At 42.2% G+C, this 10,577-nt stretch overlaps 2 protein-coding genes and 2 non-coding genes across 7 annotated transcripts; 2 read left to right on the forward strand and 2 right to left on the reverse strand.

Annotated features, from left to right (window-relative positions):
- Positions 1–132: 132 nt before the first annotated feature.
- On the reverse strand, positions 133–9,460 carry LOC6734021 (F-box/LRR-repeat protein 20). 4 transcript variants are annotated; one of them, XM_016182285.3, is made up of 11 exons: positions 9,126–9,460; positions 8,601–9,014; positions 3,267–4,169; positions 2,728–2,844; positions 2,579–2,662; positions 2,330–2,424; positions 2,092–2,269; positions 1,844–2,032; positions 1,487–1,780; positions 1,216–1,428; positions 133–1,152 (listed from the first exon to the last, which is right to left on the reverse strand). In XM_016182285.3, the coding sequence occupies exons 3-11, from the start codon at positions 3,948–3,950 to the stop codon at positions 1,045–1,047; spliced, it is 1,962 nt and encodes a 653-aa protein (XP_016027043.2). In that variant the 5' UTR covers positions 3,951–4,169; positions 8,601–9,014; positions 9,126–9,460; the 3' UTR covers positions 133–1,044. The 4 variants fall into 4 exon arrangements, with proteins under 4 accessions (XP_016027043.2, XP_044778315.1, XP_039147382.1 ...); XM_044922380.1 differs by having other exon boundaries at positions 8,601–9,031; XM_039291448.2 differs by lacking the exon at positions 3,267–4,169 and having other exon boundaries at positions 8,601–9,452.
- Positions 9,461–9,604: 144 nt separating this feature from the next.
- On the forward strand, positions 9,605–10,155 carry LOC6734022 (small integral membrane protein 12-A). The gene is made up of 2 exons (XM_002081025.4): positions 9,605–9,872; positions 9,945–10,155. The coding sequence occupies exons 1-2, from the start codon at positions 9,743–9,745 to the stop codon at positions 10,079–10,081; spliced, it is 267 nt and encodes an 88-aa protein (XP_002081061.1). The 5' UTR covers positions 9,605–9,742; the 3' UTR covers positions 10,082–10,155.
- A 16-nt stretch (positions 10,156–10,171) lies between these two features.
- Trnar-ucu lies at positions 10,172–10,244 on the reverse strand. The gene has a single exon. It is a non-coding gene; the product is annotated as a tRNA-Arg (tRNA).
- A 209-nt stretch (positions 10,245–10,453) lies between these two features.
- Positions 10,454–10,526, forward strand: Trnam-cau. The gene has a single exon. It is a non-coding gene; the product is annotated as a tRNA-Met (tRNA).
- Positions 10,527–10,577: the final 51 nt, after the last annotated feature.

Here is a 10,577-nt window from a genome sequence, read left to right on the forward strand (position 1 = left end):
CAGTGGTGAAAAGCCTATATTATCTACTTAGTGGTGTTGGACCAGAGTGTGAGCTTATCGCTCAACGATAACTTTCGTGGCCCGTTTATACATATTTCATTAGATAATACGTTACAAAATAGTCTGTATAAATATCTGTGTGAACCCAAAAGGTGTATATAGATTTATTGGATTATTGACGTGGGTACTGCTTGGTGTTTCGGGGAAGATGATCCAGTGTGAGTCGTTTGTTCGTTGTGTAATATACATGGCTATACATAGATAATGCTAATTGCTGAACAGTTTAGCTGGCACTAGACTTGAGTGGACTAAAAGTGAAATTAATAGTATCTCGGATAGTAAGTGTTTTGAACGCTTTGCGGTTCTATCGACATGTTTCGGAATTTGGAAACTCCAGTATTTTTTCTTTTCGTTTTTGGGACCAGTGAGAGATAAAGTCCGAAGCACGCTCCAGATGGATTTTTAATTTAGTCATAATAATTAATTTAGCAAACACTTTTAATACAGGCATGCGTGTATGAGAGTTAAAACTAAACGCACATAATTGCAGTTTTTAGGCTAGACACAGAACATTCAGCGGAACCATCTGAAGCTGCCGTGGATCGACTACATATATGTATATATACAGATCTATATAAGCTAGCAATTCATCGGGCTGCAGTTAATAACAAACATAGAGTGTGGGCGCTAATACAGTTTGCACAAGTGAGGGTCTAGATAACGTAGCATATTAAATAAAATAATCACAATTTGATGCTGGTTTCTGCGAGTTTTTGAAACTCGCTTTAAATTAAAACTAGGGTAAGGTTTCGGTTTCGATCAAGCCGCTGCTGCTGCTTCTGCTTCTGCTGTGTCGGATGGATCTTAATTTGAATCTGGTGGCCATGTGGTCATCGCCGCGTCGAGCAGGCCCAGCAAGTACATGCAGATCATCGAGACGAGGGTCAGGCTGAACACCATGGCGAACATGACGATGCACACGGGCCAGCATCAGTCCGTGGCTGTCTTTCGCATTATCTTTCTGGCGAAGCCGATGGCCGTATCTCAGAGAATCTCACAGCAGCGGCAATAGCGTGGTCGGTGGCCGCTGGTCACAGCCGGCGGCGTTCCGGGGGCAAAGTAGGCGTGCACCTTGATATTTGGTAGATGGTTCTGCGAGGGCATACATATTATATGTGTCATTCGAATCGATGAAATCGAGTTGCTTTATATTACCTTCAGCTTGCGTATGGCGGTGCGGGTGATAAGCTGACAGTCGAATAACTCGATGCGCTGCAGATTGTGGCAGGACACCAAATGCTCTAGCGTTCGGTCGGTTATCAGGGGGCAGTTGTCTAGCTCCAGCACGGACAGAATTTCCGCAGCACAGCTGCCAGTGGTTAGGTGTCGAATACCATCGTCCGTAATCAGCTCACAATGCGACAGGGTCTATTGAAAAGCCACGAGGTTAAATAGTGTTCAGATATCGGGGTTGCTTGAAGTCTACCAATTTCTCTAAGCTGGGACAGCCAGTGGCAAGATGAGCCAACGTTAGGTCTGTAATCTGGCTGCACTCCTCCAGGTCCATCCGCTCCAGATACTTGCAGTTTCGCCCCAGCGCCTGGAAGCCAATGTCCGTGAAGTTGCGACACCCAGACACCTCCAGGGTGTTCAGTAGATGATTGTGCTGCGAGAGGGACAACAGCGTGAGATCGGTGAGGTCCGCGCACTTGGACACGCACAACTTCTGCAGCTTGTGGCAATTGGCGGCCAGTTGGCGAATCGATGAATCGGTTATGGTCTGCGAAAGGCAAAGGATTCTAAAATCGTATTTCCATTTAACTAGAGATGGTGTACAACTTACCTCGCAGCTGTGTATATTTAGCACCATTAAATCGGGACAGTATTTGGCCAGGCACATTATGGCATTGTCGTTTATTTGTTTACAACCTTTACTGCTGAATTTGCGCAGCTTGACGCAGCCGCGAGCCAGCGCCTCCACACCGTTCTCGGAGATCAGGTGGCACCAGGACACGTTGATCTCCATGAGGTTCTGCGGGAACAACCCGATAAAGTATGCTTATTTCGTATGGATTATGCAAGTAAACCTACTGGACAGCCATCGGATAAGTACTTCAAGCTGTTGTCTGTTATGTTGGAGCACGAGTGCAAATTAATGGCCGTTAGCTTGGAGCAATACCTGCTGATGGACTGTGTGGATATATCGGTTATCTTCTTGCAATCCGACAGATCTAAGTGCTCGATATTGTGGCAGTGGTTCGCTAGAGTTCTGAAATACACAGATATCTGATTAAAGTGCCTTCGCAGATTGGCTTGGCCAGATGCTTACCTCACGGACTGATCTCCCACCGATTGGCAGCCACGCAGCGACAGTGACTTGAGAAAACCGCGACATCGCTGCGATATGTTCTCAATCACTGGACCCTGTTTGCATTAAATGTGTATTAATAATAAACTTTTAAAATAGGGAATGTTAAGATAAGTATGCCCCACTAATCCAATATTACTTTCATGCATTGAATTAAAATTCTGAAAGCTGCGCATGGCTTCCGCTAACCATTAGATGCCCCATGCTCACCTCGATATCACGTTGAAAGTCGAATAGATTGATTTTCTGCCAGCTGGAACCGTCGAGGGCCAGCACGTTCCAATATTTGCATACCTGTGGCATGAAAAATTCATTAGTGGCGGAAAATCGGAACGCCCAACTTGTCCTAGTTCATTTACCTGTGCACAGCGGCATAGTGAGACAACATCCAGGTAGGAGAAGACGCGCAGCAGTACCTCCTTTGGCAGTTGTTTGATTAACTCATCGTCCAGTTCGGTGGCGCCTAGGAATGTTTGCTGAAACGGGCACAACATGGCGGATGAGTGATGGAATTTCAAACCGAGCACACATGTACATTTTCTATGGCTGTGAAGTTCGCAATCGGAGATGTGATGGCTAAACAAAATCAACTGACTGATTCTTCTCGAGTGCTCCCAAAATTATAACATCCATGAAAACCAATAAACTGAATTGAATTCCGGAGCAAAACAAATTAATTAATGGTGGAATCTTTTGGGCACGATAGATATAGAGGGGAAAAAAGAGCGACAGAACGATTCGAGCGGGTTTCTGAGTGGGTTTCTTGAGCTGTATGTACAAAATGCTGGATCAGATGATAATATACGACCGCTGAGGTGGGAAAAAATGTCTTCGAAGGTGGTAACGATAGGTGTTTGTTTGGCTTGATCTGGTTGTGATCATCTGTTTTTTTTCTTACGGACTGATCCTCTGACTGATCTTGAGCGCCGCCGGCCATGTTCCTTTGCTGATCAGCCAGGCCAACCTCCGGCGTGGTCGTGGAGCTCAAGGAGCAACTATCGCTGCTGCTCTCCATAATCTTGGGGTTAATAAGTACCGCTGGTAAGGGGTTAATCACGGGCGTGGCACTGCCAAATGTGGCCGAACGCCAAATGGTGCTGCAAAAGCCGCTAATGATGTTGCCGCTGTGATTATTGTTGTTGTTGCTGCGGCTGCTGCTGCTGGGGGGAGGGCTTATGTTGCTGCTGTTGCTGTTACTGCTGCCGCTGCTGCTGCTGCTGCTGTGTTGTCTGCTGTTGCTGCCGCTGCTGTGTTGCCTCGTGTTGCTGCTACCATTACCATTCAGTTGTAAGCTCGGATTGTGATTGTTGCCGTTGTTGTTGCTGCGATCTGTGGCACTGCTGACGGCCGTGCTGTGCGTTTGGCTGCTGCTGCCGCTGGCGCCGCTGTTGCTGCTGAAACTGGCGCTGCCGCTGATGCTGCTGCTGCCGCTGGGCGGGCACAGCAGCTCGATGCTGCCGCCGGCGCCGGCACTGTTGCTGCTGCTGCCACCGCCATTGTTGCCGCTGCTGCTGCTGCTGCTGCCGGTGCCACTGGTGCCGCCGACCTCCATGACGCCCGTCTCGGCGGAGCTGGCAAACATACCCGGTTCTTATCTGTTGCCTCTGCCGATTCAATTAACTCTTCAGCACTCTCTCTCTCTCACTCTCTTTATTTTCACAGCTGGCGCCGTGTGAACGCTCGATTAAATTATTCACAAATTGCGTCTTCAATACGTTGCTCCCGGCTTTTCAGCGCTCCTTCTCTGCTTATTTTTGGCTTTTGAGTTTTATTATTTTTAAATCACTTACTGCAACAGGAACTGGTTGATTTGTCCGAAAATAAAACCCAAACGGCATCGTTTTGCACGTGAAAAATAGAACAACAGTGGCATTTAATACGAGACTCTCTACACACAAAACAGAGTTTCGAACATCAAGGTTGCGGTTGGGCTTTAATTGAAATGCGCACCCAACTTTAAGCTCTTTTGGGCTAGCCGGATCCCCACCACCGTCCCAACCACCCACCGCCCACTTGGTGGCATTCAACTTAAATGAAAAGTCATCAAAGGCAATTTAAAAAAGGCAATCGATCGAACGTGTGACGAATTTGAGCGAAGCGCGAACAAGAAATAAGTGTGGGTATAAATAATAATGACAATTACAATGGATTCAACTGATAACCAAAAGAAGTGACTATGAAACTGGGCATATTCCTTACTTTAAGGGTTTCGTTAATTTTGAAAATATATAGGTGTTAATAAGACATCAAAATTAAATTGTATTGCATATAAAGAAGGAGTATAAATAGGTCGCATATAAATATATTAAGATATACACCTATTTAAGTTAACAATACAAATTCCATTCATTGTCAGAAGTACTGCAAATGGAACAACAATTACAGAAGCGGTTATAAAATTGCTGTTTCCACAATTGTAAACGACATTCATATGTATGAGATTCAAATAAAGCGATTGAAGGCCCAATAAATTATTGATTGCAACACGTACATATTTGGCTAAATAAATACATAGGAATATTCATATGCTCATATTCAATTAGACCATTAATGGGATGACCAACTACTATCAATTTGTGACAAAAACACTTAAATTGAACTGAATTAAATCAGACCGAAGTATTGTATCTCAGATATGCAGTGGTGTTGGGAAAATCAAAATGGTTTAAAATACTTTATATTTAATTTGTGTGGCATTCATTCGAATTTGATATATGTAAAGTATATTTTATTATATTTCCTTTTGACCAAGGTTATGGCACAGAAGTACTCTGCAAATATGTGGTTAAAAGGTTTAACATTCCCCCCTCTTTTTGTTTTAACCACAGTTTTGTATCTCATCCAAGGCGCCGTATCTTTTGCACGTACTTATGCAAATTCAAGTGCAGCTGAGACCCCAAATAGTTTCGACTCAATTCGCTTCAAGTGATGGCAGCGACAAGTGCAAGGCATTTCGCTTGATTGCTGCGTTTTGCATAGTTTATTATTTATTTGATCATGCAACACATGGCGTATACGTAATCAAGCTGAAACAGCTGACGGAAAAAAGAGGAGCAGAACAAAAAAAAAAAACGGGGTGGAAAAGTGGGCGGTTGGTGCGTGTGGAAAAAAGTAAACAAATTACAAATTCCCAGTCGGGCATTTACTTTCCAAGTGACCTCGAGCAACAAAAAAACACAACAAGAAAAGAGGAATAATGCATCTATAATATTCGTTCGTGTCTGTATCGTTTGTTATGTATATAGGGAGCCCACATGACAACAAATCTGGGCTGCATTTTATATAAGCCATGGCCGGGTCAGCTGGCCCACAAAAAGTTGAGAGTTGATAGCACTGACAGACAAGCGTGCTTCCGTTCTATATATTCGTGGTATATATATAGTATACAAGCTTTGTATATATGTACATGCATGTAAGCAAGGTCAGCGCATTGCGAAAACTGGGTCAGCATCCAAATCGGGTTGCACTCAATATGTATTTTTTGTCGATAAATATAGAATTCATAAGGGGTAAGCACAAGAAAGCATTCGCAGCACAAGGCGGTCTTTAAAAACAGTCGAAAGAAAACTCTAAAGCTGGCCAACAACATACACACAAGACACAAAACAACAGCTGATAAAACGCTGGTGGGGAAAATCCAGGCGGAAAAGCCCAAAACAACTGGAACAGGCAATTTGCACATCACAAAACACACTTTCAGTAACTTCGCCAGCAAATTTTGCACACATTTTCGCCCTACCATTTGTTTATATTTTCAGTTGGGCTTGCGTGAAATAGATTTTCTTTCAATTTTTCCTCAGCTGCGAGGAAAAACCGTGTAAATGCAGAAACGCGAGACACGAAAAGCGAACGAGAGCTGCACTTTTCGCGAGACAACATCGATGACAACAGAGCGCCGAATGAGAACTGAGTGGAGAATCGAGAACGCTACGCGGCCGAAGCTCCAGAAACAGCTGTCCCACCAGCACTCTCTCCCTCTCTCTTTGTTGCTCTCTCAAAAATGCAACGAGGGGGCGGGGCAATGCACCCACACAAAGGCCGTCAACACAAAAAAGCCAGCTAAATTGTCTCAATGAGAGCGAGTCTTCAGGCGAAAGAGAGAGTGCAAGTAAGAGTAAGCAGAAGCAAAGAACTTTAGATGCCCTTGCCCACCTACTTGAACCTTAAGGCAGGGTCAATCGAAAAACGAGCCGAAACCCATGCAAAATCTATGTTTTTTTAGTTGGGAAATAAACAACAAAGTAATACTCCTTTAACAGAAGGTTGGTTTCTTCAACACGAAACAAGAACAAAATATTTCGAGCAAACCAAATTAAAAGATTATTTAATATGAAATATAAAGAATATGATCTTATGTGGTTATGATCTAATAAGATTTAATTTTTTTAAGCATCTGTTGAATTATAGTATAAACGAAAAATTGAAAACTACTTATTTATCATAAAAATATTTATAAAAAAAAATAAAAAAAATTGAAAAAACCGACTTGAAACACTTCTATTTCTAAAAGAGATACTAGGCGAGGAACCAAATGGTATATAGGGGTATAGGGTATTGGCATTCCCAATCGAAACTATAATTCCCATGAACCAAACTGTCTCTCATTTCCTTGGATTCCTCCCCTTTCTCTGCGATTTCGTAAATCTGCACGGGTTGCAATGCTGCCAGACTTTGTGGCAATGCTCGGTCAGCTGTTTATCGGGCAATCTGTTTACTTTCGTTTGTTATTGGCTTTTGGGGTTTGGTTCTAGATAAGTGAAGTACTTAATGCCGAATACCAAGAATGGACAGTAAGTAAGCCCCAAAATAAATAAGCAATTCGCTACGATTAAAGTATAGGAGAACGTAATTAAAATGAGTCTTCGTTTCCATTTTCGCTCTCTTCTTGCCCAGCAATTAAGATTTGTGCACAGGAAGAAATTGGTGTTGGAAATATTTGAAATTAAGGCTAATATTACAGTTCTTGGTAGAAGAATACTAAAACGTAGAAGATTGTCTTTCAGTGTCTAACGAATTGGCAAATTCCGTTCATGAGCTGCTTTACTGTTTGCTTATTTACTTTGTGCTGCACTTGGCGAAGAATTTCCAATTTGTCAGAAGTCCTCACTTCGCAACTGGTCATTACTCGAATTTGGTGGCAAGGTGGGGGGTTTTTGGAAAGGGGGGGCTAATACTTGGGGGTGTGTTGTCAGCGAGTTTATTGCACTTTTGTCGCAAGACAAACATATAACTTTCGACGGAGGGTGAGACATTAGCCACTTACACTTTTAAAGACTGGGCAAACTCCCCGTCGCTCCGACAAAGGCGATGACTCCTGCGTTCTTCCTCTCCATATTCCTTATTCCTGACTTCAAACGAAGGACAAAGAACCCGCCTTGCCATAAAAATAAACGAGATGCAGTCTATTTTATTGGTGGGTTTGCGGCAGACGGGGAAATTGAAGTGACTGACTAACTGTCTGGACGGGCAAACAAACGAAAGAGCAACAGCGCGCCTTGAGCTCGGAAAAATCTGGGAAGGAAACCCCCTTTCAGCTAACAAAGCCAAATAATATTCCTTCACTTCCTTACATTTGAAATTCTAAATATTTACGAAAGCTTTAAGAACGTCATCGCTTTAAAGGTCATATAAAAGGTCATCAGAATGGATGGATTTTATTTTGTAACTAACTAACTAACTTACTGGTTTCTAAAGCAGTAATTCAGCAAATATCTATGCTTGATATATGGAGGAAGAAACGTATTTTATTGCTTCCCTGCTGATTTCTTATCGTCCACTTGAAAGACTTTTGAGATTTCAGGGTTCTCGACGTAAAAGAATTAAAACTAAACAAGGAAATGAAATCTGAAATGGTGGAGGTCATAAACCCCCTTTATAAAACGTTACAAAGGAAACAAAATTGAAGGCAAAAGCAAACCTATTGATACGAATTCGATTTTTTGTTATAGCAATATGATATTAAAATTTTCAACAAATAATATGAAACATTAAAAAAGTTCTATGAAAATCAATAACCAATGAGGAAGTATTGCAAACAACTATTATATTTAAATTAAATACTTTATAAGCAATAACCGAGCAAAGATTGAGATGTTTAGAATTTAGTATTAGATATATACCAAATAGAGTATATCTGTCAAGATTTTGGGATCACATTGTACAGCGAAAAATTCCTCAAAAACAACAGCGGCGAGAATTTACGATCGGATCGTAAACCTGCTGGATTACTTACATCGAATCGATGATGATTGCGTCCCGAATTGGTCATTTTACGTGTGGATATATCCAGAGATCCAGATCCGAATCCAGAAATGCAGTTTGCTCCCCCGCCGTTTTTCTTTTTTCCTTTCCCTTTCGCTCGCTCCTCGGTGCCTCCTCTCCCACGCTTTTCGATATTCTTTGTTGTTTCGCTCTCCTTGTGCAAGCGAACTTTTGAGTGCAAGTGTGTGTGTGTGTGTGTGTGGGAGCGAGCAGGAAATTATGCGTCGTCTGCTATTGTTGTTCTTCTTCCTCTTCCTCCTTCTCGTTCTTCGCTCTGCTCAGTCCACCGTTTGTTTGTTTGTTCTTGTTGTTTTTGCTGCTGCTGCTGGTAGTTCTTTGTTCTGATTGCGTTGTAATTGTTGATTGCACTCCAGCGACGTAGTTGCTGTTGTTGTAATGGTTCTGTCAGTAGTTGTTATTATTGCGTAGAGAGTAATGATATCGGTGTTTTCTGTTATTGATGTTTTTTTAGTTATTATGATTATGTTTTGCCTACATCACAAGAGATCTCAGTAAACTGCATTTGGTGCAGCTACTCCGCTATTGGCATTATAAAAACAAAAAACAACGGCAAATCAACGACTCGCTGCGTAATGCGTAAATACGTTTTTCCCGTTCTTGCATCTTTTTCTCTGTTGCCTTTGTGCAAGTATTCGCTTGCCCGTTCGCCGCGATCTTCTAGTTCTAGTTTTGCCTGATTTTTTCCCGTTTTTATGTAATTCGTATTGCAATATTGCACTACCGACGAAAGGAGAGAGCACAAAAACACAAAAAATATTATGTGTGACCGTTCGACGCGTGCAAAAACTTACACAGATGTCAGAGCAATCAGCCGTTAGTGTGACCGCATTTTGGTTTTAAAACTGTTCCATTTCAAAGCAGTTTGCTTGTCAGAAAATTTAATACCCCTCTAAAAGCTAGAATAAATTATTTATCTTTCCCCGAGATTACTAAAATTGCAGTGGAACCTGTTTGGTGAACTGGTTCCACACATATTTTCACTAGTCTGGCAGCTCTATCAGCTGTTCACAAGATTTTATAATTCTGCACGCCGCTTATTTTGTGTTTTTTCTGATCTATTGCTTGTGACATTGACCGAAAATATTAATCAAGATGTGGCCAATTGTAATGGCTCTGATAAGGCGTAACGCCGTTTACATCACTTTGCCCATAGCCGGCGTTGTGGGTTTTATTGGCTATAACATCGAGAGCTGGATATCTGACAAATACACCCCATACAGTCGTGAGTTCTTGAATTGTGAAATGTAATTTCATTGCTAAATAAAGTCACATATGTATCTCAAATCTCCAACAGCATCCATACAAGAGTTGCGCGCTAAACGGTTGACAGAAGAAAGTTTGAATACAGATGCCGCTAATGTGGAGAAATTACGACTGAGTAGTCCCGTACTGGAACGCAACCTCTCCCCGTCGCTGCAGCCCAAGGCCTAGAGACATGCAATGATTTGTTATCAAAATTAGATAGTTGTTATCAATAAAAAAAAAAGATACGCCAAAAAGAAGTACATGAACATATAGTTTCATCCCTTGCGGGGATCGAACCCGCGACCTTTGGATTAGAAGTCCAACGCGCTATCCTCTGCGCCAAAGGGACAGGTGGTGGACGGCATTCCAATGACTCATACGAACTAAGGGGAGTTCTAGCAGTTGCAAAACGGATAAAACAGTTCTGAATCATTTTTTATTATTTAACAAGTACATTAAATATTCCATCGATGCCTTGTTAAAGAATTAAGAACATCTCTTGTTCTCGATGTAGAACATTTACGGACTTAAGTTCTCGCTAGCCGGACCTCTGTCATAGCCTCGGTGGCGCAGTTGGCAGCGCGTAAGTCTCATAATCTTAAGGTCGTGAGTTCGAGCCTCACCCGGGGCATGTAAACTTTTTTTGAATTTTCCTAATATTTTGAACAAGGATTCTGTTCTT

The sequence above is a fragment of the Drosophila simulans genome, chromosome 2R (assembly GCF_016746395.2).
Source record: "Drosophila simulans strain w501 chromosome 2R, Prin_Dsim_3.1, whole genome shotgun sequence".
Classification (NCBI taxonomy): domain Eukaryota; kingdom Metazoa; phylum Arthropoda; class Insecta; order Diptera; family Drosophilidae; genus Drosophila; species Drosophila simulans.

Excerpts from the sequence above, each read along its gene's own strand:
- LOC6734022 (XM_002081025.4), top strand. The coding sequence starts at position 9,743 with ATGTGGCCAATTGTAATGGCTCTGATAAGGCGTAACGCCGTTTACATC. Across the intron at positions 9,873-9,944 it reads CAAATACACCCCATACAGTC|CATCCATACAAGAGTTGCGC; the intron begins GTGAGTTCTTGA and ends AATCTCCAACAG.
- LOC6734021 (XM_016182285.3), bottom strand. The coding sequence starts at position 3,950 with ATGTTTGCCAGCTCCGCCGAGACGGGCGTCATGGAGGTCGGCGGCACC. Across the intron at positions 2,033-2,091 it reads ACTTATCCGATGGCTGTCCA|AACCTCATGGAGATCAACGT; the intron begins GTAGGTTTACTT and ends TTGTTCCCGCAG. Across the intron at positions 1,429-1,486 it reads GTCCCAGCTTAGAGAAATTG|ACCCTGTCGCATTGTGAGCT; the intron begins GTAGACTTCAAG and ends GCTTTTCAATAG.